Below are 26659 nucleotides of genomic sequence, written 5' to 3' on the forward strand. Positions count from 1 at the left end.
TTCACTACTCCATTTATAATCGCACTCTTGCAAACTCTTCTAACTTTTCAAATTGTTGATTTTAAAGATTAAATGAGTTGACAAAAGCTTAATGGTGGGGACATCATATAGTTGTGGCATAGTTCATTTAAAGCCTAACTTTAACTTATTACTTTTACCAGTGTATTTGGATTCACGATTCATAAAAGTCATGCGCATTTGTGAAAATTATCCTGATAATCAAAACGTCCATGAATCCTAAACTTTTGTTAGTCACAGAGATTTTTTTCTGCAGTAAACGAAAAGCCAGTGGAAACATCCAGTTGGGTTTTCGTTCAAGGGATCCAGGGTGATGCTAACCTCTGGTTAGGCTTACAAAAAATATGTCATTCCATCATCGCCTCACAAAAGTGGTGCATCAAGATTGACGTCAAGAATGAGAAACACAAAATCCAGTGATGTCTGACATCAGGACATCGAACCTTAGCGCAACAAGTTGTTGCACTCTCCGTATTTGAATTCCACGTTCAATATTCAGGCAAACCTCCGAAATAATGAGAATGTATTTGGATTGTTTATCTCAAGCAATTGTTTCTCCCTTTCTCCCTCATAAAAATAAAATAAAAAATCAGTTTACTCAGTTAATTATCATGTTCACCCTTGGGTGACTCAAAGCCGCAAGATTTCTCTCCAGATACTGCCGTTACTTTAGAGGCGTCACTGTTGCGGAGCGCGCCGCATATTAGCGCTGGAGTAATTAGGTGGCATTAGGTATTATTCACACCTATCCAACTGTATTAGAGCGTTGTTACAGTGGTGAGCTCGATGTTAATGAGAGCGAGCGTCTAAGCCGCTGCACCGTCGAGAATGCACCGGCTCCCCCCCAACCCTCACCACTGTATTTGTCATGCGGTATAGTCGCACACAATCAGCCCTCGGTTCCTCTATAATTGCGGCATGGAGCTCCACACAATGATAGGAGCTGAGAGAATACAGTCGCCTTGACAGATGTTGTAGGTCTTTGGGGATAAATAAAGAAAAAACAGGCATAACCTTTTTTACTTGAACTGTAAATCACTTCGTGCTGCTCGCTCTGTCTGCGCCCTCCTTCTCATGCTCTGTTATAGATGGAAAATAAATAATGTGTGAAGGTGCCATGATTTGGGTGATTTAGGGCGAGCTTTGAGAAGCGTATTATGGGGGTCTGACAGGCGAGGTGAGATAGTCGGGCTGTGTTAAGAGGCTGGGATAAGAGGCTGTGACATTATGTCTGCTGGGTTAAGGTGTCGGGCGTCAAAGCATCAGCTGCTATTACTGGATCAATACCTCTCAGTTTTGCACTTATCTCTGGGCTGATGGTGAGCAGCTTTACTGGATGCACACCAGGGACTGAGGGCCAGCTTCCCTTCTGTATCTCTCTCTCTTTCTCGTTAGATAATGCCGGTGAGACCTTGAGAAATTAGTATCAGTGTAGAGAGTTCAGAGTGAAGCAGTTCTTGCCTCTGTGTGCACTTTAAGTGCAGTTGTCTTTTTTGTGCAGTGGTTTTGTCACAGACAAATTCTAGAGTAGGAGAAATAGTGACATGATTGTAATGCTATTTTAAATAGAAGCATGTTCAATTACTCCTAATAAAATAATAATACTTACACTTGCATTTCTAGAATGAAGTGGTCCAAAGGTGCAATTGGATTCTTTTTAGAGCTTTCCATTCTTACAGCCACGATCTTGAGCATTACAATTTTTTTTGCATTTATCTCAAAATATAATAAACTTTATATACATTTCATTTAAATCATTATATTTGTATATCTTTCCTTTTGGACAATTGTACTTCCAGTGATATTTCAGACAGAATTATTATAGGTAACTAAAACAAATTCTGAAACTAAAATTGAAACCATTAAAAAAAAATAATAATAATAATATTCTTTAAATAAGATAAAATAAACGTTTCCTAAAATAAAATAAATTTACTGATGCAACTTTTTTATTTTTATGTAGTATATATATATATATATATATATATATATATATATATATATATATATATATATATATATATATATATATATATATATATATATATATATGTGTGTGTGTGTGTGTGTGTGTGTGTGTGTGTGTGTGTGTAACTAAAGCTATAATAAATATACAAAATATATAAATGTATATCAAAAAACAAAAACTACTAAAAGACAAAACTACAATAAAAATAAAAACAGAAAATATATAAATAAAAATTAATTCAAAATATGAATAAAAATGTGAAACTATTTGTAAAAATAAATAAAATTTCTCAATGAATTTAGCTTTAGCACAAACTAAAATATAACCCAAAATAAAATTTACTGAATTATTTAATTTAAAATAACTTTAATTTAAAATAACTATTTTAATATGATTTATTTCTGTGATGGCAAAACTTACTGAGCCCTCAACTTTTAATGTAATTTACTTTAAAGGCAACTTTTATGTAAATCCAAAAACTTTCAAACAAAAAATCTGATTATATAATGTATAACTCTCATCGCTAGTTATGTTGTGTGAGGTTAGCAATGCTGTTTTTTTGGTAAACCAAATGTCCTCTTGAAGTGTCCAGGATCATCAGCACAGGAGAGAGTGATTTATTGTGGTAGCATCAGGCCACAGAGAAAGTGTTCCGGTCACGGCTGTCGTTTGATTTTTTTTATTTGATTTTTTTATGGAGGAAAATGTTGTCACGAGTGGAAAAGAGCCAAAAGTGAGTTAGTTCCCCATTGGGGCATTTGCCTACTTTCAAGTCTTTCATTAAACTTCAGAAGCCAGAGTTAATCCTTGCTACAGCATACAACAAAAACTGCATTCAACAATTGAAAAGGAGAAAAAAAAAAAGAAAATATGAGGGGGGAGGGGGGAAAAAGAGAAAAGAACTGGCCCAATTGCTCCATATTCATATTCCTATGCTGCCGTTATCACTTAAAAGGCTTTCTAATTACAACAACAAGACAAAAACTCCTTGGATTCATTCCAGACCCGCTAAATGATAAAATAAGCTTGCACTCTCTCTGCCGCTTAATCTCCGTAAAGCACCTTGGAGCATCAACTCCCAAATACATGCCACTGAATGTGGAAATGCCATTTGGAGATGCAGGTGTGACATTTGATAAGAAACTTCTGGATTAAATATGTTCAGCTAATGAGGAACCCAGCTACCATCAGGGCAAACTATTGGTTGGATTGTATGTGCGTTGATAACATTCCACAACTCATTTATTAATAAACAGCACAAGTCTCTCTCTCTCTTTCTCTCTCTCTCTTTCTCTCTCTTTCTCTCTCTCTCTCTCTCTCAATCTCTCTCTCTCTCTCCTTTAGCTAGAGATGTTGATTCTCATCAAGGATGAGAGCGAATGAGGGTTTGGGTTTAAAAGTTAATGCTGCACTGAAACAAAAGTTGAAAGCAGAAATGAGTTGAGATCAGGGTCTCGGTGGGTTTTTTATTGGTGGTGGAGACAGGGCTTCGGGGCGAGTGTGCTGTCCGCTAAGCGCTTTGGTGCATTGAGCCAGAAGTCCCCTGCCCAAGCTTGACATTTAGAGTGATTTGGAGCAGATTAAGGCCGCATTAGTGCCGTGGCCTGTCAAAGGGCCGTTAATGAGGTGTGGGGGGCGACCGGACTCAAACGATGGTCCCAGATTCGGGACTGCTTGATGTGCTGTAGCTTTTGGAAGCAATCAATAAACCCGAGCCACACGCATCACAGCTGGCCCGGAGAGTTTCTCGGAGGATAACTGGACTGCTGTGACGCTCCTGCCAAAGTCTCCGGCTCTTCTCATTGGAGAGTGTCCTTCTAAACCTGCTTAGCTCAACCAGCCAGAGAAAGACTCCGCGAATGATGGCAGTGTGTTACCCGCACCACTGGCTGTCCACAAATATCCATATTTAAATTCAAATTAGAAAAACCAAATGTATTCCGAGTGCTGGATTTGGCAGGAGTTGGGATAAATTGTGAACTCTGCGAGACAAAAACAGACTAAATGACTAAAAAATGTATTTCTTTTTATAGACTTTTTGTAAACAATTGCAGAGTAGATTGTTCTGTCAACACCTGATTTATGACAAGTCAACTAGATTTTGTACAAGCTCAAAATTTCTTGCCACATGATTGTGCAGAGTGTCCATATTAGTTGGCAAATTTGCTTTGATTTGAACATTTTGTTGCAGTGTAGTTTCACACGTAAAATGGCAGTAAACTATCCAGCTCAAAGTCATAATTTATTTTTATAATTGTAGTAATTTTTTTTTAAATGTTTAATCAACTTCACAAGTTTAGATTAAAATGTGTATATATATATATATATATATATATATATATATATATATATATTTTTTTTTTTTTTTTTTTTTTTTTTTTTTTTTTTTTTTTTCATCTTGTTACACTTGTTAGTCAGAAATGCTAGAAATAATTTCTCAAAATGTTCTTTTCACTCATAAACTAAATGTAATAATAATCTTCATCATCATCATTTTTTTAAATTATATGAAAAAAATATTATCACTACTTCACTGTAGGAATGTTTGCAGTTACTGCACATACTGCTGTCACAATTTACTGGAGCAAGGGAACAAAGAGATGAGGAGACATAGAATAAACTGCAACAATCTTTAATAATAATCCAAAAATAGGAACTTCAGGAGCACAGGAGAACAGACACGGAATGACTGCAAGGTATAACAGTTTTTCAATGTTAAGTTTATACAAATTGTATGTATAAATAGCATTATTTTGAAATTGGTTTATGTGGACTAGATAGAATATGTTAACTACCCACAGGTTTACAATTAATATTCCAAACTCATGGGTTTGATGCTCAAAAATGAATATTCTGTATGAAGTGCATACATTACCTGCAAAATAAACACACTGGCTATTTTGCATTGTTTTAGCATATGCAAATGAAGGTTGCAGGTGTCACACTTTCTCTGAAGAAATGCTTTATGATGATAATGAGAAGTTGGGTTAATTTTCAGTCTCTGTCATCAACCGTGAGAAGTTCACAGACCCGCTGTTCAGCTCCGCCAAAACGGGGCCACCGCACAGATAACAAACGGGTGATGATGTCACGTGCCGGCAGCATTGGTCAATTACAGAGACAGTTGAAACCGCGAGCTAAATGAATCATTCAGACAGCATATCAAATGCAACTGCTATAGACTGGCATGATGCACGTGTGTGTGTGCATGTTCATTTAAAAGATAAACAAAAGAGCAATCTACAATCCACTGTCATTAAAAAGCAAGAGAGATTTATGTATTTGACCCGTCATATTTAAATGGCAGCATAAATAAAGTTCTCTTGAATTGTGGTTGGAGGACAGCAGTGTATCTGCAAGTCTTGACTGTACATGCTGTACATGCAGAAGCTATTTTAACACTATAGCTTTCCAATGTATAAACTACTTATGATTTAAAGTATAAGACTTTGCAAGCTAGCTAATAAAATGTATCAACTATGTTGCAGCTATTGTATTGTTGCATGAATGTGCAGTGTATATACTTACTGTACATTGTCCACCCCCCCCCCCCCAAAAAAAAATAAAAATAAAATAATAATTATAATTTTAAAGTAGTTTTTAATGGCTCGTAGTGTAACTTACATTGACTAAACAGTATACAGTAGTTAACCACTTATTAATTAGTTAATTATTTATTAAAAGTATTTAACACTTACCACCACCAGTAAAACTAGACACTATAAACACTGTAATGTAGCACCAGTATCTAATTCAAATTTTACAAAATAAAAATGTATTGTATATGTTATAAATAATAAATAATATAAATATATGTAATTTATATATTATAAATAATTGATAAATAGTTTAAATAATAATTAATTGATTTATATAAATACAAATACAATTATTTAAATAAACAATTTAAATGTGAATATAAATTATATAGTCATAAAAATGTAATTATAAAAATATATAAAATTATATAAATAATTATTTAAAAAATATATATAATTATATAAGAGCACCACTGTATAATTTACATTCAAAGCATATTATTTTGCACAAAAAGATAAATGTAAAATATATATGGTGTAAATAAAAAGCAATGGTTTAATAATAAGTTAAATAGTTTGTTTGCACTGGATTTCAAATGAATCTGTGACAATAAATAAACAGCAAACATAAATATTTGATTGCAATTATTATTATTATTAGTTTATTTTTATAGTAAAATATAAAAAAAATATAACATTGCAATAATTATATATAACATATATGACATTGCAAATAAATAATAATAATTAATGTTATATAGTCAGATTAACTATAAAATTATGGTATTATTAAGTGGTGAGTTTAAAATAATTATCTGAACTAACTGATTCATTAAAATGATTCAGGTTTACCAATGCAATGTAGTCAGGTGAGTAGCACTATGTTTTGTTAGTTACTCCCCAATAGCTGAAGGTCAGTGATACAGAAGCTGTCGCTGGTGTGGTACCCTTCCAAAAGGTTCACTTTTGTACCTATAAGATTCTAAAATGTACAGTTTAAGTACTACTGTGTACCTTTAAAGTACAAAAATGGACCCTTTAGGTACAAATATCTTTCTTGTGAAAAGGTACCACCCCAGTGACAGATGTTGTACCTTTATTTCTGAGAGTGTGGTGGAAGTGATGTAATGGGCATCATAAAATTGAGTCGTACAAGGTGTACTGCACATTTCATAGTTGTTGTTGTTGTTTTTTTTCACCCCAGTTTTCTCTCCTTATGTGGAGGGAATAAAAGCCATCTGAGGAGACTTTCATCTCGGTGGGCCCATGCGACAGATAATCTTTCTGTCCTCTGCAACATTTCCACTCCAGTTCCTATCCACTCCAGATGTATTTGCTCTCTGCACCCGCTCGTGTCCCGTTAAGATTTAAACAGCAAACACAGAATGCCCAAGATAACCTGCACTCAGGGGCTTTCGGAGACACTTTACTCCCTCTACATTATTTTATAAGAGCAGATCTGAGCGCTGCGCCGCCACTCGAGAGAGACGCGATTATCTGTTGCGATCCCTCTGCATCGCACCGCGGCCATTCATCTCTCTCACACACACGTGCAAAGGCCTGATCTGAATTTAAGGATTTTGCCAGGTCTGACTGTAGCATCTGCGTGGTGACTTCCTCTGATGAATTGCTCTCTGCCGTATGAATCCTGCAAATCCTGCTCTTCGTCAAAGGCATTACTGTGTATCACTGCACCCTTTTTGATGTCGCACATGTACGTCTGCTTTATTTCTGACGTAGTGTTGAGTCTTTAAACATGCTTAGAGTCTGAGGTTAAAATCTGTGGCAACAGATTTTTCGTCTGTCTTTCCTAAAAATGTTTTAGGAGGAACAAAAGTTGAAACAAATGAGTTCATTGTTTACATACAGGAAGAGTGTGGCACTATAAAATGAATGTGTATGTTAGCTCAATTAGGAAGAATTTTATGAGAAATGTTGATATTTCGATTTTTGATTGCAGAATTAAGTGTATTGGCAAAGCTGAACTCAGTTTGAGAAATTTGGTATTTTTTCTCTGGATATAAATATGAAAAACAAGACTTTAGAAGTCTTTACTTGGTAGTTGCTGATTAAGAGAAAAAAGATATTAAAGATCCAATCATATATAATACACAAACACTACCGTTGAAAAACATTGTTACATTTTTTTATGTTTTGCTAGAAGTCTCTTATGCTTACTAAGGATGCATTTTTAGTTAAATTCACTAAAAACAGTAATATTGTGAAATATTATTGCAATTCAAAATAACTGTCATCAATGTTAAAAACAGTTGTAAACAGTAAAAACATTTTTGTGGAAACCGTGAGAAATTTTTTCAGGTGTGGTTTGATCAACAGAAAGTTCAAAAGAACAGCATTTATCTGAAATAGAAATCTTTTGTGCCATTATAAATATGTTTACTGTCACCTGAATAGTAGTTTAAGAAAGGGGGAAATTATTGAGATTTCTTCTAAAAATAATCACTATTTTTAAGCATGTTTCCTCTCTGCCATTGGTCAAACAAACTCATAGTCCCGCCCTAAACTTGCCCCACTGGTTGAGACTGAAGAAGTATTTTTACAGTTGGAATTTTCTACAAATGCATTTCATTTGGCCTCTCAATGTAATGACCCTAATTCGCTCCCTCTCAGGCCAGTAAATCTGGGCCCTCAGGACGGGACGGGCTCATGCGACAGGCTGTATATTAAACACAGTAACTGTTTGCATTCTGCCTGTCAGGATTCTATTATGGAGTGTGCTGCGTTCCTTGTTTTGATACAGTGGTAATTTAAAGAGCATCTTAATTGACTTGATTTCTTCCTGCATGCACCGCAGTGAGTCTTGTTGCTTTATTGGGCCACACACAATGTGCCAAGTTCAATTTTACCATTCATAATGAATGCAGTCGTGCCATTCAAATGCAGCCATAAGCACACAGCAGATAAGAATTTAATTAAATGTAGATTAAAACCAAACAGGAAAACACACTGGCTGATAATTTTTTATCACATCCCCTGGTCATATTTTTCTCCTCCTCCTTCGCACTTTCAACTTGTTCTTCCTTGGGCTACAGGAATCTCTCTCTCTCTCTCTTTCTGTCTCCCTCTATCGCTTTGCAAAGCAGCAAAAGTGGAAGCACCTTGTGCATCTGGCTTTTGGTGCCCTGAGATTGAATGGAAATGTGAGACAGGGAGCGGTCGCAGGTTTAATCAGCGGCGGGAAGAGGAGGGGTGAAGAACACAAACTTAACATGAGGCGAATTACACGCACAAACAAAATGTCATAGTGACATGTCTGCTGTTTCTACTGGCCAGGGAAAATGTGACCTCATTGCACATGTATAAAGGGGTGAAGTGTGTCGTGAACATATGAAAAGTAAAATATCTGTTTTACACTAACGCATAGCTGCAAATGCACCATGCATTTTATATTATTGTCATTTTGGCATTAAAGCATCGTGTTTTTACATAAAAAGTGGCTCCAAAAATTATTTAGACATTGTATATATATATATATATATATATATATATATATATATATATATATATATATATATATATATATATATAGTCTGTGTATGCGTGTGTGTGTGTGTGTGTGTGTGTGAGAGAGAGAATGTGCGTGTGTGTATGTAGTTTTTAATTCCCTTACATAATATAATTATAAATAATTATTTAAAAAAAAAAAGAAAAAGATTTACTTAAATGCAACTTTTTTTTCTTTTCTTTTTTTTGAGACCTTTATGCAATGGCATTTTTTCTCACTTTTTTACACTTGGTTTTGTTATATAATGTAATGATTCGGCCATTTTTAAGCATATAAAGCAAATAAAGACAATTTATAATTAATTCAGTTGTCTTTATTCGCTGTATATAAAGCAAAATTATATTTCATTTCATATTTTCATAACAATATAAACGTATTAACCATTGTGTGTTATGTAACTCAGAGTTTTTAATCTGTATAAGATGTGATGAATTGTTGAGTGTTTTGTAGAAGTGGTTGCCTGGACTAGCGCGAGGAGTTTAGCAGATGTTTTGCGCTCATTAAAATGTTCCTGTATTCAGCATATCCTGAGCTACAGTGTATGTTTGTGTCTTAAAAAAGCAGAGCGTTCCCCATCTGGCGCATTTATCCCTGTAAATATTTTGGGATATATTTGGGTTTGTTTTTGACACCTTTCCAAACTCTTTTGCCATTTTGTGGCATTTTCCAAAGCATGCTGCAAAGTGAAGCCTTTCGATGCATATCGGGAATGATTTTAATGATGCTGTAGACATCAGCGGGAAGGATTTTCATTTCAAAACAGTCCTTTTACCGCTCTATTTCTTCTCCTGGGATGGCTGTCTTGTCACACACACACACACACACACCAGCTGAAGTGGGCACACCCTGGCACAGTGTTTCCACCAGTAACCCGTTCCACGTTTGCTGTGGATGCCAGGGCTGGTGTGTGCTGTGGCGAGACCCAGTGAATCTGTTCCACTCTATTACCCTCATGCCTGCCGCCCACCTTTGCTGTGGGGAAAAGAGCAATTTCCTGTCGCAGTCTGTTTGATCAAGTGCTAAACCCTTATGATCAATAGAGAGGCAGATGTCAGCTCCAGATGGTCGTGTGGCAGTACCTGGGGCAGTGGACGGGCCGTGCCAGGACGACAGCATGGCACTGGGCAAGGGCAGCAGCGTCCTCCCTCCGCACCAGCCGACAAACGCAATTAGATCTTTCAGCCGCTGACTGTTTATTTCAGACGCTTGAAGCGACGGCGGGCATAATTAGCTCATGCTTTGCGCAATTGTGGAATTACAGAAGGATTGTGGTGCAGGAGTTCAGGTTTCTCAGGAAGCATTGTAGGTGATGTCTTTCTACGCCATTAGCATTACAAAATGCAGTTGCAAAAATAATAATTATCACTATTAAATTTAATTATGTACATAAACAGATGATGATTATAATGGTAATGATAAATATTTGTGTATCTAATTAAAAAAATTAAAATATATATATAATTGTACTGTAAAATACATATTATTATTATTATTATTATTTGTTTGGGAACCCAATCAAACTAAATAATTTATTAGTAACAATAAATCATAATAATACATTATTAATAATTATTATTTTGATTAAAATTACAAAAATGAAGCCAGAAATGTATTGCTGTAAATTACACTTGTACAATTATATTATGTAATTACACAAATTATTATTTGTAATTAATTATAATGACAATTTTATTTGACACTACAGGTATTCATTAATATCTTAAATTATGTCATACAAACCCTCAACCTTTAAACATATATAAACTTAAACTTATATAAGTGCTTTTATTTTGTTACCCACATTTCTCTCAAAACGATCAGAGCATCTATATAGTTATTTAATTAAATGAAGGTCTTTGGTTTGATAATTGCACTGACCTATAACATGATTATCGGACAACCCATTTATTTATTTACATTTTTCTTTGTATATAATTCATTATTAGCTTTTCATCAACACACAAACCCCCTGCAGTTCCCTCATGAACCCCCAGGGGTACGCAAATCCCCATTTGGGAAACCCTGTAAAAAAAAAGGATACACCTCATCCCAGTGGAAGTGCATTCTCTTTTCCCAGAATGCACTTCCACTGTGAGAAATCTTTGTCAGCTCTCCTCCTGTGATTTGTCCATGTCCTAGCGATCCGTCATCTTCCAAAACAGTTGACAGGTGCATCAATCTGGCTCAATCTCCCATGAAAAAACGCATCGGCCAGACGGCCTGAGTCGAGGTTTCCAAAGAGAAGGAGCCATTTTTCCAGGCCGTGCATTTGCATGAGGGCAAGCATCCACAGGCCCATGTGGCACGGGGACAGAGCCATGTTGGAAGAGAGCGGTCCCGCTGGAGCCCGGCCGTTCACCTGCTCCCCAGCATGGAGCATGCTGGGAAGGGGACGCGGGCCACCGACCACAGCTGGGGGTCTGCTGTGCAACTCAACACTACCGCTCCCCGCTGCCACAAAGGCGTGACGTCCCATTAACACTGATGGTCAAAACGGGTGGCATGTGTGTGTCCCTCCCAGCGGGGGCCGCAGTAAACACATGTCGACTAGCCGCAACCAATACGCAGTAACCTGACGAAGTGAGCACTGCTTTGGCGAGAACGTTTGCTCAACACTCTTTTTAACATGCATTCAGAATAATAACAAGATTCTTCATGATGTCTGAGCTAATCCATGAAAAAAGTAGATCAAATTCTGTAATTTTTTTTCATAATGATGCATGTACAAAAAATTGGTAATTTCAAGCCAAATATATTATTTTCCGCAGTGTGATGTTTGCTTTTTTTCCATAAATGCTTTTGCAACATTGATGTGATGTGTAAACAGAGTTTGGGCTTGACGTTAAACTGATGAGCGGATGTGTTTTTAATGCTAATTCTCATCACAGCTGCTGCTGTAAACACAACAAATGAAAGCTTTTGTCAGTCTGATTCTCAAATATGCAAATGAAAAGTACTTCTAAAGGGATTTGTCAAAATCAGCTTTTAATCATTAAATAAACATCACATTTTGACTATTATGCATCATTCAGTATTAGAAACACATTTCTGTATCTGATCAGTTTATTTTTTTTAAACTAAACAAAGACAAAAACTAATGTTTTGAGATGACATTTGGAATGTTGAAAAGAAATGTCAAATTTCTTTTGTTCTGTCATTGCAGACAACTCAGGAATGACTGTACTCTGCCATACTCTGTACTGTACTGCATTTCACACCACAACATAGCAGTCTACTGTACTACACTACTCACTTCTATACTGCATTACATTTATACTTTATATGGTAATACAGCTACTGTCATTTGATTTACTCTCTTTCACAAATGTGCATCCCTTCTGCAAAGAATGTAAGTATGCGTCCAATAATTCTCATGGTGTCAGTCATGTATGCTTCTTAAAATACTGTAAAACTGTCACTATAAGACATGGTTGAAATGCTTAAAAAAAACCTGTCTTTTCAGGGAACTGTGGAGGGGACAAGCAGCTGTGTAACTGAGACTGGTCTAGTGTGTTTTGGGATGAGCTCTTATAGGTTGGATCTGGATAACATATGGGAACAGTGCCCCCTTATGGCCAAACACATTGATTGTTGACATTGAGACGGGACATATCAGTCTGATGGCTTATCAGTAACAAGACTCTTTTGAGACTTGCTGTATTTGTTTGTTTCGTTTTTTCTTACAGTAACTGAGGTTCAATCTATAGGTGTGCATTCACATGCAGTTCAAAATTAGTGTTAGCAAAGGACAATATTTTATTGCTGTACTGAGTCTAATCCTTTTTTTTTTTTTGAAGCCAGCATGAAATGCAACCCATTTTACTTCCATAATCGTATGTATTTCCAAGTGAAACACAATACTCAACTAGAAAAAATGTAGGGAGGCAATTGATTTTATCCAATGGGAATTGGTCGAATTAGAAATTATTGCGTGTGATAAATAAATTGTCTTTGCATGTAGTGAATGAATTGCTGAATGTCTTAAGGTAAAGCCGCCCGGATTTGGACTGGGATGACACAATTTAATCATCAAAAATACACCTTTATAGACACAAAATATAAAGGATGCATTTGCCTTCTTTTGTCCAGATTCATTTTTGGCAGTGTAATTTATTGCATAGTGTTAAGGTTTGTGCTCCAAACTGCCGTTACGGCCTCTGATGCAGCCGTTTGTCTGGACAGAAGGGAGAAACAAACACGGAGAAGTTTAACTATGCATTTTACTGCAAACTAGTAAAGTCTTTCACTGTTTACACATGCAAACATTTGAGTAGCTGTCCTCCGGCCAGTTCATTAGCCAGCCCTTCTGTCAGCTTTTGTCATGAAAAGACAGCAAGAGAAAGCAAATGAGAGCTAGAAAGGCTTGTTTTGTGCTTTTAGAACATGGTCGATCTTTTAAAGTGATCATTCAAAGTGCTCATGTCGTGTGTTAGTCGCTTCTGAGGGCTTCAGTCTGTGGCTCATCCTGGAGTGTTTGATTAGAACGGCACAGACTTACACATGTAATTGCATGATGCTGAACCCTCCTTTAATTCCTTTATGTGAACATATTTAAGTAAGTGTTTAAAAGCATCATTAATGTGAAAAAAGGGGGGAGTTTAGGCTGTGAGGACAAGCCTGCACTAGTGGATTCTATAGCATGAGATTGTATGAAAATAACCTTTTTTTAAGTTATCTGGAATGTGTACAGGAGACCGGGTTTTGATTGTTTTAATGAAGCAGCTGGCTTATTGTGTGTCCTTAATTCCTCCATTGTTTTTGGAATATGTCATAGTTCTTTATTCTTTTATCAGGTGCGCTGCAGGAGGACAGAGACAATAGGCTTCAGTGCGACTGCATTGGCCACGGCACAAAGGCCTTCTGCTGCAGACAGCTCACAGGCGAAAGCAGCACCGCACTGGCTACACTTTTCAGCCAGGGTCCCGTGTCTCCTGCGTGTGCACTCTCGCTTTAGAGCCGCCCATCGACCGGTGTATTTCAGTGTGTGAACTTGCAATGGCACAGACATGAAGTCTCCATCTGAACTGTGGAAGTTTGACTCTTTAACCCTGCGAGCACCTTGATTTGAGTGTGAAAATGTTTCTACACTAATTTAATTTCAAAGAAGCTGGCCTGACCATCCATACCATAGTAATCCTTTTGTTCATCGCTGCATGAAGTTAGGATTTGGGTGACATAGAATATTGGCATATTACTCTTATTGTTCTGCAGTATTTAGAAGACCATGCACTCTATGCAAATTATCTGCTGCATTTGTCAAAAAAATAAGTGCAGTATACAGTAAAGAGTCAGTGTATTTCCAGTGTGATGGATGGTAACATCATGCATTTTTTTCTCTTTTTTTACTAGACAGACAAAAGTTCAGACTGTTTTAACAATTTTTATTAAAATTGCAAACCTTTTCTTTCCAAGATGATACAGTAGCTGGCAGCTGTGTTTTTTAACTGGTAGTTTGCAAGTTTGTTCTGATTTATTATAAATCAATTCTGTATTTCTTTATTCATTTTAGAGGGGTCATGAGCTGCCTTTTTTATTATTTTGTACTGCTCTCTGAGGTCCACTTATAATGTTATCAAGAGTTTTACATCGAAAACATCATAATTTAGTAATAATAGGCTATTTTCTGTCCTGTTTTGACCCCCTCATCAGAACGCTCTGTTTGAATCGGCATGGTGGATTATAGACTCAGAAGTAAATGCCCACAGCTCTGATTGGCTAACAGTTGTGTGTGTTTGACAGTCTATATCCTTCATAGATGGATTCCTACTGATGTGGTCTAGATGTTAAAAAATAAAGTTCATCCACTCTTTCCTAATGTTGGGATCAGAAAGAAGGCAATGTAATGTAGAAGGCGGGGTTTAGCCACACTATTACGTCATAAAGTGCCACATTCCACATCCTGTCATTTGGCAGATTTACTTCAATATAGGCTAATTTTAGACTAATGAGAATGTTTTGAGTTCTGAAAATCACAAGGTATTTTTATGGTACAATGACATTATGTCAAAAGATCAAGGGAATTTTGATTTCTCAGTTCATAAAAAATGTCATGACAATAATTTAGCATTTGCTGATATTAAAGTACATAAAATGAACGTTCAAATAAAAACTTTAAATATAAAAATAGAAGTTGATTTTAAATATGACTAAATACTGCAATATTATATGAATAATGCTAAAATAACACTTGATCACCACTTGGATGTCCAGTGTAGAATCTAGAACCTGAAGCAAAACGAGTAGAGAAGCACTGCTGTAAACCGTAACCTTGCAACCGCAAGAACACCTTCACTGGAGAAGGACATGACAGCAACACTAATATTGTTCTGATTTTTATTACACCTTATTTCTGTGCAGTCTCAAAGTTTGATGCCACAACTCACGGGCCGTCCCACAATGCAGCAGCGATTGTGGTGCCCTTCACATTTCTGCCTCTTTTTCTAGTGTAAGTAATGAGTTCTTCATGCAACTTGCAGCAGTACTCTGAGCAGGCTGAGGTGACCTGCGCCCTCCTGCTGTTACAGGTGACAGTTTTGATCTGCGCTGACGGCAATGGTAGTTTTTGTTATTTTAATTAGGAGATAAGGATGGAGAGAGCTTCTCCAGGCAGTGTGTGGTGTGTGACAGGATCCCGCTGATGAAGAGGACCCGTCTGAAGAGTGTGTCTCCCCGCTGCAGATTCACACGTTGATAAGCTGCTCTTACAGGCAGTAGTTGTGTTTTTTCAACACAGAGAAGCTTTTTGAGGAATTACGTTCCCTTCCTATTTCTCTCTTTACCTTCCCAGCAGTTTCTCTGAAAGTGCAGCTCATCTTCCTCTCTGAAGCTCCATCAGTGTGTTTGCACATCTCTAACAGAGAGCTTTAATTAATTGTTCAGCTTCCCTACTGAAACAATGTTCTAATTCTGCCATTTAGCATCTGTGTATCATAGTTTGTTGTTATCTGGGAAGCCAGAATTTTCTGTAACTAGTCATATTTAAAACATTAATCTCTTGAATGGCAAATGAAGTGCTGCTGAAATACTTCCGTGTGCAAAGATAAATGCAATCTGAGTTTAATCCCTTCCACTGACTTTCCATCTAACCCCCCTCCCTCCTTTTTTTTTCTTTTCTTCTGTCTTTTCTAAATGTATTCAAAATTCTCGAGCAGAGTGTTTGATCTGAACTTGGAATGTTAGATGTACAGTAGACCATAAAGACAAACCATCCCTTTAGAGCAACATGATTAATAAAAGATGAACTGTGTAACATCACCACGCAAATTGCAAAGAGAGTGATTTGTTTTTCAAATTTGATTTGGTTTCTGGAATTCCATTTGATGGACAAATAACAAGTCTTTTTTGTCACTTTCAATTTAATGCATCCTTGCTACATAAGTATTAATTAAACAATATATATATATATATATATATATATATATATATATATATATATATATATATATATATATTACTGGCCCCAAACTTTTGAATGTTATAGTGTATATTAAAATGAATATATAAAAATGTGTTGAGTTCAGGTCAAGTAGAAATCTGAACTGATGGTCCAGCGAAAAAAAAAAAAAAAAGTTGCGTGGTTTAATTTTTTTTTTCTATACTGCAGATTATTTGCTTGTATAGTTTTCTCTGAATGTTAAGAAAAAAGGGGATGAGCATATATAAAATTACACACTTCACCTTTACAGAAGAATGTATATATATTTTTTAACTTAGATGCATCATAAAAATGATCAAACTACTTCATATTTAAATCAGTTTTTACATGCAAAACTTTTGCATAGATTTTAACCCTATGTGTGTAAATGCAGCTGTGATAGTGTGTGGTTTCTTCTGTCATACAGGTGGTCAGTTGTGGTGCACCACGACCAAGAACATGATGGAAGGTGAAGAGCTGGTGGCATTCACAGTGGACTTTGACTCTCGATTGCAGGCGGTCAATCACATGTCTCTCGGTGAGGGCATGTACCCAGCACGCCTTCTGGACACCATCCAGCTCCTGCCCCAGCAAGCTGCCATGGCCTCCATATTACCCACAGCTATAGTCAACAGTAAGCTCTGCTTCTGTATACACACAAACTTTGTAACTGTCCACAGGCATCATAAACATGCATGCAGCAAATCAAAACTAATAACGGTCAACATACTTTTACAATGAAGCGGTCAACTAAGTTTGAGTCTTGTGTAAAGCCTGGCAACATAATTGTCGCATATGGGGTCTCACTTGTTCCTGCACTGTTGAGCTCTCCAATCAATCATTTGAGCCAGTTCAGAATGTGTTACACACACATATTACAATGAATACAGATTCACAGATTAAACTCTTCTTGGGGGATGTGATGTTCTGCCCTTCAGTTTAGGGGTATAGTAAACATATGTTTGCTCTGACCAACCTTGTAATTGCTAAATCTGTGCCATTTTCCAAATGCTTTGTTTGTTGACTTTATCAGGGAAGTCACGAGGTCAGATTGACACAGAAGATGCTGTTAGCAGATGGTGCAATGTTTTCATTTGCCCTTGAGGAGAGGGCACAAGCCTACTGGAATCATCTCTGTTGCCATGCAACATCACAGCAGAATTGTCATTTAAAACTGTTATTTGAGCCGTGCATGTGAATTGATCATTCAGATGTCCCAAACACTCTTAATGCTCCTTCTGATATATCCCCTATAGGGAATAGATTTGTAAAGAAATCCATTCATGATGCAATTTCATTCAAAATACTACAGATAAAACTCAAAAAAAGTGTCAAATTAAACACTTCATCTGAGTTAAACTCAGCAAAACTGTTGGAGCAGTGTTTGTACAGTAGTTTTTCCTTCACGTGCTTGTCTCTGTATTTCAGAGGACATCTTCCCCTGTAAAGCATGTGGGATATGGTACAGGAGTGAGAGGAACCTTCAGGCCCACCTGATGTATTACTGCAGTGGGCGGCAGAGGGACCTTGATAATGTCTCTGAAGAAACTGACAACAATTCCCATATCTGCCCTTTCCCACAATGCAACAAGAGCTTCAGCAACCCTCGTGCTCTGGAGATGCACTTGAGCTCGCACAGTGGTGAGTATGCTGCACCATAAGTACATTTGCACATTTTGAGAGTTAGAAAAAAATATATATTTCTCACAATAATTGCACATTGAGTATTTGATCAAAATAAATAAATACATATATACCAAATGCATATATATATATACAGATATTAAGGATACATACATTATATATATATATATATATATATATATATATATATATATAATGTATGTATCCTTAATATCTGTCTTAATTTTATTTCACTGTTTGGCTGTTCAGTCTAGCCAAACGTCTTCCATTATTGATATATATTCAAATAAACTGAAATTCTATGTATATTTGCTTGTAAAGGTAAACAAGAAATACGTTTTAGCAAATAATCACAGTTAGATCAAATAATCACCATCAGGCAGTAATATGTGTCTAGGAAATAGACCTCCAAAAAGCTACAGCAGCCACAATGTCAAACTAGTGGAAATGCAAGATTAATAAAAACAACTTTTTTTCTTTCTCACAGGTGTCAAAATGGAGGAGTCTCTTCCCCCTGGCACCAGCTTGAAATGCACAATCTGTAACTTCACAGCAGATTCGCTCCTTACATTCCAGCACCACATCCTTTCACACCTGTCACAGGCAGCCTTCAGATGCAATCACTGCCACATCAGCTTCCAGAACCATAGGGAACTGCTGCAGCATCAAGACTTACACGGACACACTGGGAAGATTCACAGGGAGAGCGACAGCGAGAACTCCCCAAGAGGCGGAGAGGAAAGCCTACAGGCAGTACGAGCAGAACTGTCAGCAAGGAAGGATGTGGTTATGCAAAGTCCCAAGAGCACACCTAATAAGGCAAACAGTCCTGATGGAGAACTCGAAAGACCTGAGAAAAAAACTATCCTCGGACTGCAGAAGGGAGAAAGTCACCCAGGAAGCAAGGCTAGTTTCTCTTACACCCGAATCAAGTCAGAACCCTCTAGTCCACGGCTAGCTTCCTCACCGGTCCAGCACAACATGGGACCAACCTTCCCCATGGGTCCATTCTTGTCACAGTTTGCTTTCTCCCAGGACATTTCTGTGGTACCACAAGCATCTGAGATTCTAGCAAAAATGTCAGAGCTGGTACATCGCAGGCTACGCCATGGAGGGAACAGCTACCCTCCTGTCATCTACAGTCCTCTCATGCCCAAAGGAGCGACCTGCTTTGAATGCAACATCACCTTCAATAATCTAGATAACTACTTGGTTCACAAGAAGCACTACTGCAACAGTCGCTGGCAGCACATGGCAAAGTCTCCAGATTTTTCGAGTGTTCCAGACAAGGTGTCCGATGCCATAAGTCCAAACAGTGGCCACACTACAGTCACTATGCTTCCTGGATGCCTTCCATCAGAGACTGAAAGTCATCTTGTGACAACAGCTTGCTTGAATTCATCAGTTTTGGATATTATGAACACTGGTGGGAAAGTACCTGAAAAAGACCTTCCTGGTCAAGTAAAGAAGGTTACTACACCAACAGGAGTTGAGGAAAGCCTTGGCGGAAAACAGCCTGAGGTGAAGAGTCCCAGCACGTCTTTGGGGGAAAGTGACAACGACCCAAACAAGACCACCTGTGAAGCATGCAACATCACCTTCAGCCGGCATGAAACTTACATGGTTCACAAGCAGTACTATTGCGCCACTCGCCATGACCCACCCATGAAACGCATGTCCACAAAGGTGCCTGCCATGCAGCGGACCATGAGAACACGCAAGCGGAGGAAGATGTACGAGATGTGTCTACCTGACCAAGAGCAGCGGCAGCCCATGGGGCCACAGCCGGGATTCTTAGGCATGCCCACTCTAGGAAATCCCTGTACATCCCAGGAAGCGGTAGAAAGTCTAGCTGACCGCTTCCATCCACGATGTGACATCTTTCCAAGCCTTGTCCCGAAACACTTAGATGCTTCTCTTACTGTCTCCAAGCCTATCCTTGCACCAAAGGGTAACACTATTGCAGACCCACAGGAACTAGATGCTCCGATAGATCTCAGCAAAAAGTGCTCACCTCTTCCTGATAAGTCGTGCAACTCCCCCAAAAGACTCTTGGACTATCACGAATGTACCGTGTGCAAGATCAGTTTTAACAAAGTGGAGAACTACCTAGCCCATAAACAGAACTTTTGCCCTGTCACAGCTGCTCAGCATGGTGAGATCGGCAGTCTGGAGCAGCCAGTGTTCCAGGGTGTGAAGAGCGAAGGCAATAATTCAGATGACATCTATGATAAGAGTTCTGTGAAATGTGAGAAAAACGGTGGCAACAAGTTAATGGTGCAGAACGGAGGCATGTTCTCACCACACCTCGGACCGGCGCCGGATCTGAAAGCTTTCAGTGATGCACCGCTTATGACTTCGAAAGATGAGAACAAGAACATGTTTTTGCCTCACTGTCTCTATCCTGGAGCAATAAAGAAAGTGAAAGGTACAGAGCAAATATCACCATATTTCGGGATAAAAAGTGGCGACTACATGGCAGGGTGTCTCGTTATGCAGGGTGAGGTGGCCGAACAGGAGCAAAGCAGCAATGGCACAAGTGAGACCGGCACAGAACCACCCGCAACCAATGGCTGTCCCCACTCCGGCAAGGAACAGCTGCCCCTACTGCCCAAAAACAGGGGCATGGTGATCGTCAATGGTGGTCATAAAGAGGATCGCCAGACACCAGCAACTCCCCAGCAAGAGAATCAGCCTCACAACACCTCATCACCAGAGGAACAAACATCTCCCACATGGGGAGCCGAGAACCCTCCCGACCCAAACGAGAATGTATCGCCCACTTCTAAATCACCCATGGAGGAATCCGTACCTGCCGGAAAAGGCATAAATGGTTCGGCACCACCAGCAGGCAGTGGGAAGTATTGCCGCCTCTGTGACATACAATTCAATAACTTGTCAAACTTTATCACTCACAAGAAGTTTTACTGCTCGTCACACGCTGCCGAGCACGTAAAATGAAATTCGCTCTACTCCCCTCATCTTTTTTTGGTACACGTTTGTGTCTGAAATAGTGCATCATGCAGTTTTGTATACTGCTTGTGGACAATCAAGAGAGGCTTCTTCTTTCGTTATTTTGAAGACAAAAAAATCCAAGTGTAATATTGGTGCCACTTTCACCTTTTATTTATTTTACAATCAGTATTAATAGGAGTAGTGCTCTTAATTTAAACTCAAAGAAAGTTATATCAGAGTTGTTTGTAATGTTAATGTATAGTCATTCTTGTGTAGCAGACATATTGTTTACAATGTATGTTAGGTTCAAGGAGACAATAGGCACAGGATACAAAACTGAAATGCGTTTTAGACCCAACAATAGCTACTGGAGCACTTGTGTATTCTTATTTGCTGGTACAGTTTTTTGTATATGTCAAAATGTCCCTTGCAGTATGATTCTCTTGACTTCAGCCTTAAATCATTTTGGAGGGATAACCAGGCACAACGCTGCAGCACATGTTTTGGCATATACTGTACACATGGCTTTGCATATATATGTTGCTGTTTGTCTGTCTTTTCTTCGACTCTGAAGTGGATGTTTAAATGAGGATAGCAGCATTCTTGTATAGTACTTGCATTTATGTTTGCTGATACACCTTCTTCTTCCTTTTTAAATATTTGCTCTCAGCGCAATACTTTGTATAAAAAATAAAAATAAATAAAACATAAGGGGAAAAAAGGAGGGTGAGACTATTATGGAAAGCAGTATTATAAAGGGGAAAGAGCAGCTATTACTTACTCCTGAAAAAGAAATTGTACAAAAAGCAGGGTTATCATTGGTGATTATTGATTGGTGGGACGAGACAAGGGAATACTGTAAAAATGATCATTCCAATGTCCTTATGTAAGAAAAATATTTCTTAAAAATGTTGTTGCTATGCATGTATATGGATGGAATAAAATTCCAGATCAGTTGGAAATTTTTATTTTGATGTGGTGTCAATTAAACTTCAATCCTCAGGATAAACAGTCCATTTTATTGTCTTCTTTCAGGATGTCTAATGGAAACATTGCCAGGTCTCATCAAAAGGGGAAACGAAAGTGTGTGTGTGTGTGTGTGTGTGTATAGAGAGAAGGGAGAAAGTATTCCTTTTTTTATACCAAAACAAATTTTATTTTTTAAATGCAACGTTGTTTAAAAAAAAAGTCCTGGTTCCTTTTCAGGAACTCGAGCTGCGACGAGCACTTTGGGGAACGTCCCTGATGAGACCGACTCTGAATATCGTGCGCAATCTTTCCAATGGAAGGGCGTGACGTGACGGGCAGGGTGACGTAGCGACCAGGAAGCTATAAAGGCACCTGCCACGCAGCTGGCTTCAGCTTCTTTTCCTTCAGCAAGCGCTCTGTGTGTGCATGTCATTCTGTCTTGTCAGTCTTATTTATTGTCATTTGTCACTATTAGCTCCTTTAAGTAGCTACAGTATGTCAGAGAGCAAAGCTAAGACTGGCATCTGAAGGGTGAATCCAGACCGCGTTCAGATTGTTTGTTCCTCCCTACTCAACAAAGCTAAACGTTAGAGGTGGGGATACACACGGTCTGTGCGTGGTCTGCCTGGGATCAAAGTGCGCTGCGTATGATTTCACGTGCACTTCGATCCTGGAGGGCTCTCTTCAAGAAAGTGAAGCCTTCGCCAGCGTTCCTCGCGATGCCGCAGATCGATCTGCTGGAAGGAATGGAGACGGTCACGTCCTTATCTCATACCTTACCCACCAGATCTGCCCGATTCTGGATTTCGGAAACCCGAGCTTCGGTTCTTTCCACCATTTCTCCATTTATTAAGAAGGAGTTAGATCTATCACTTCAATGTGTACTTTATCACGATCTAGACCGTGTTTACTTGTCTGATTGTTTGATTACATTAAATTCTGAGAAATTGAATGACATTGAAAAGCTAATATATCACTTCAATGTGTATTGTATCACATTCTAGACCGTGTTTACTTGTCTGATTGTTTGATTATTTTAAATTCTGAGGAATTTAATGACTTTGAGAAGTCAATATATCACTACAATGTGTACTTTATCACAATCTAGACTGTGTTTACTTGTCTGATTGTTGGATTGCATTGGATTCTGAGGAATCTAATGACTGTCATCTAACTTTGAGAAGTTCAATATATCACTTCAATGTGTATTGTATCACAATCCAGACCGTATTTACTTGTCTGATTGTTTGATTGCATTAGATTCTGAGGAATATACTGCTGGGCGGGAGAAGCCTCCTCCACTTACAGATAGTCTGGGCCAGTCACTTCTCAGCCTAATCCGAATCCGATGGAGCCGTACTTCAGGCTGGGAGGCCCACGGCCAAAAAAATTCATGTTGCATGTTGCACTGCTCTCAGTTATTTCCACCCGTGAGCATAGCGGAGCTAAGACGCCCGCCGCCCCTTACACCAGAGGGCAGTCTCGAGAGACTGATTCCCTTAGTACATTAGTTAGCAGCCTGGAAACTACTGCCAAATGTATCTCAATGGGTCCTGCACACAGTAGAAAGAGGCTATCGCATTCAGTTCGGACAGCCACCGCCGACATTCAATGGAGTTACATCGACAATAGTCGGCCCTCGGCAGGCTCTGGTTATGGAACAAGAAGTGTTTACCCTATTAAGGAAGGAGGCCATCGAGGTGGTCCCTCCTCTAGACAGGGAGTCCGGGTTTTATAGCCGGTATTTCATAGTTCCAAAGAAGGATAGGGGGTTGTGTCCGGTCTTAAACTTACGTCATCTAAATCTCTCAGTAATGTCACTGAAGTTCAAAATGCTCACTGTCAAACAGGTTTTAGCTCAAATCAGATCCGAGGACTGGTTTGTCACAATAGATCTCAAAGACGCATACTTCCATATCCATCCTTCCAGAACACAGGAAGTTTCTGAGGTTCGCTTTCGGGGGGAAAGCCTACCAATATCGATTACTTCCCTTCGGCCTAGCACTCTCACCCCGCACGTTCATGAAATGTGTAGATGCGGCTCTGGTATCCCTCCTTATGCAGGGCATCCGCATTCTGAACTATATCGACGATTGGTTGCTTTTAGCTCAATCAGAGCAAATGGCGGTTCAACATCGAGATGTCGTTCTTGCACATATGGGGGAGCTAGGTTTGAGACTAAATGCCAAGAAGATTGTACTTTCTCCAGTTCAGAGAACCACCTATCTAGTCGTAGTGTGGGATTCGACCACGCTGCAGGCACGTCTGTCTCCTGCTCAGATCGAGTCGATCCTCACATCAATCGAGAGAGTCAAAGAAGGCCAGTCACTCACTGTCAAACAGTTTCAGAGACTGTTAGGGCTTATGGCAGCTGTGTCCAACGTGATACCTTTTGGCGTTCTGCAGATGAGACCCCTACAGTGGTGGCTCAAGACCAAGGGATTTTCCCCGAACTATCAAGGTCACGCGGCAATGCCTTCGTGCCTTAGACATATGAAAGAAACCTTGGTTCTTGAATCAGGGCCCGGTGCTGGGAGCTCTAGGTCGCCGTGTAACGCTAGCGACAGTGGCGTCACTCAGCGGTGTGGGTGTGGTCATGAGTGGCCACCCTGTCCGCGATCTGAGGAGCGGTCGCCATCTGACATGGCATACCAGTTGTCTAGAGATGCTAGCTGTGCATCGAGCTTTGAAATATTTCCTCCCAGACCTGAGAGGTCACCATGTGTTGGTGCACACCGACAACACATTGGCGATTTCTTATATCAGTCGCCAGAGAGATCTGCATTCGTGCCCCTTGTACAAGTTGGCACACCAGATCCTTCTGTGGTCCCAGGACAAACTCCTCTCATTCGGAGCAGTGTATATTCCTGGGAGATTGACTGTGGGAGCAGACATACTGTCAAAACAGGGGCCGAGGCCCGGGGGGGGGCCTCATCCCCGAGGTGGTGAAGTAGATATGGAGAGTTTTTGGACCTTTTTGCGACTCAAGAGATATTGCAATGTCCCCTCTGTTTCTCTCTAGTTCATCCAGCTCCTCTGGGACTGGACAATATGGTACAGACCAGGCTGAGGCTTCATCTGTATGCCTTTCCCCATATCGCTATGCTCCCGGGAGTTCTGGCGAGAGTACGCCAGAACGGGGTCAGTCTTCTATTAGTAGCCCTGTTCTGGTCAGGCCCTTTATGGCTCATAGATCTGATCTCTCTCCTCGACGTCTTTCCATGGGAGATTCCGATCAGGACAGATCTACTCTCTCAGGCGCAGGGCAAAATAATTCACCCTCGCCCAGAGTTGTGGAAGTTGTGGGTGTGGCCCCTGAGGGGGCACAGTTCATAGCTTCCGGTCTCCTCAACCGAGGTTGTTGAGACCCTCCTCCAATCCAGAGCTCCCTATACGAGGAAACTGTACATAGACCGCCAGCTTGACCCTGTTAACTGCCCAGTTGGTACAGTTCTGGAGTTTCTCCAAGTTAGGCTCTCTGCGGGGTTAACTCACTCCACCTTAAAGGTGTACGTGGCGACCATAGCTGCTTACCATGTCCCTTTCAACGGTCAGTCAGTTTCCTCCACGGTGCACTGAGGCTGATTCCTCCAGTATGGTCCCGTATTCCCCTGTGGGATTTGGTTGTGGTGTTAGAGGTTCTCTTTAAAGCTTAATACAAGATATATCAGATAGACATCTGACCCTTAAGACTGCCCTATTAATGGCTATTACTTCTCTAAAGAGAGTTGGAGATCTTCAGGCCCCCTTGGTGGCCCCTAACTACTTAGACTTTGCCCCTGGTATGGCCAAAGTATTCTTATACCCTCGAGTGGGTTATGTTCCTAAAGTTCCCTGTGATATGCCACAGCCTATAGTACTGCAGGCATTCTGCCCTCCTCCCTTTCGGGAGCCAGACCAGGAGAAGCTAAATTGTATGTGTCCAGTGCACTACGTCCACAGAGTTGCCCTGTGGAGAAAATCTGACCAAATTGCTTGTTTGCTACGTTCCTCCTAAAAAGGGTTCCCCTGCCTCTAAGCAGACCCTTAGTCGTTGGATAGTCAAGGCTATCAACGTATTCTATGAGTCCTCTGGTCTTCCCCTTCCTTTGGGAGCCAAGGCTCACTCCACTCGGGGTATGGCTGCCTCTAAGGCCTGCCTCTAACGCTGCAGGATGATCCACGCCCTCTACATTTGCCAGATTGTATGACCTTGATATGCGAGCCATTCCGGGCTCTTCTGTTCTCTCATCTTAGCTGTGCTCTTCGGATACACACTAGGCAGGGATTTGGAAGTCTGGCAGCGTGGGCACATCGTTCCCCAAAGCACTCGACGCAGCTCGAGTTCCTGAGAAGGAACGTCTCAAGGTTACGAATGTAACCCAGGTTCCTTGAAGGAACGAGATGCTGTGTCGCAGAGCCATACTCCCGGCATCCCTGCCAGCGCTTGCTTCCCTACTCGAAGCTGAAGCCAGCTGCGTGGCAGGTGCCTTTATAGCTTCCTGGTCGCTACGTCACCCCGCCCGTGCCGTCACACCCTTCCATTGGAAAGATTGCACACGATATTCATAGTCTGTCTCGTCAGGGACGTTCCCCAAAGGGCTCGACGCAGCGTCTCGTTCTTTCAACGAACGAATCTGAATGTG

At 39.6% G+C, this 26659-nt stretch overlaps 1 protein-coding gene across 2 annotated transcripts in view; it reads left to right on the top strand.

Moving 5' to 3' along the window:
• LOC128029983 (zinc finger protein ZFPM2) overlaps positions 1-22079 on the top strand; it is a 135086-nt gene extending 113007 nt beyond the window's left edge. For both annotated transcript variants that reach the window (XM_052617431.1, XM_052617432.1), the window contains 3 exons: positions 16894-17100; positions 17895-18107; positions 18598-22079. In XM_052617431.1, coding sequence (XP_052473391.1) covers positions 16894-17100; positions 17895-18107; positions 18598-21071 — 2894 coding nt within the window. In that variant the 3' untranslated portion in view covers positions 21072-22079. The remainder of the gene's footprint in view (positions 1-16893; positions 17101-17894; positions 18108-18597) is intronic.
• The last annotated feature ends 4580 nt before the right edge of the window (positions 22080-26659 follow it).

This window comes from Carassius gibelio, chromosome A16 (assembly GCF_023724105.1).
Source record: "Carassius gibelio isolate Cgi1373 ecotype wild population from Czech Republic chromosome A16, carGib1.2-hapl.c, whole genome shotgun sequence".
Lineage (NCBI taxonomy): Eukaryota > Metazoa > Chordata > Actinopteri > Cypriniformes > Cyprinidae > Carassius > Carassius gibelio.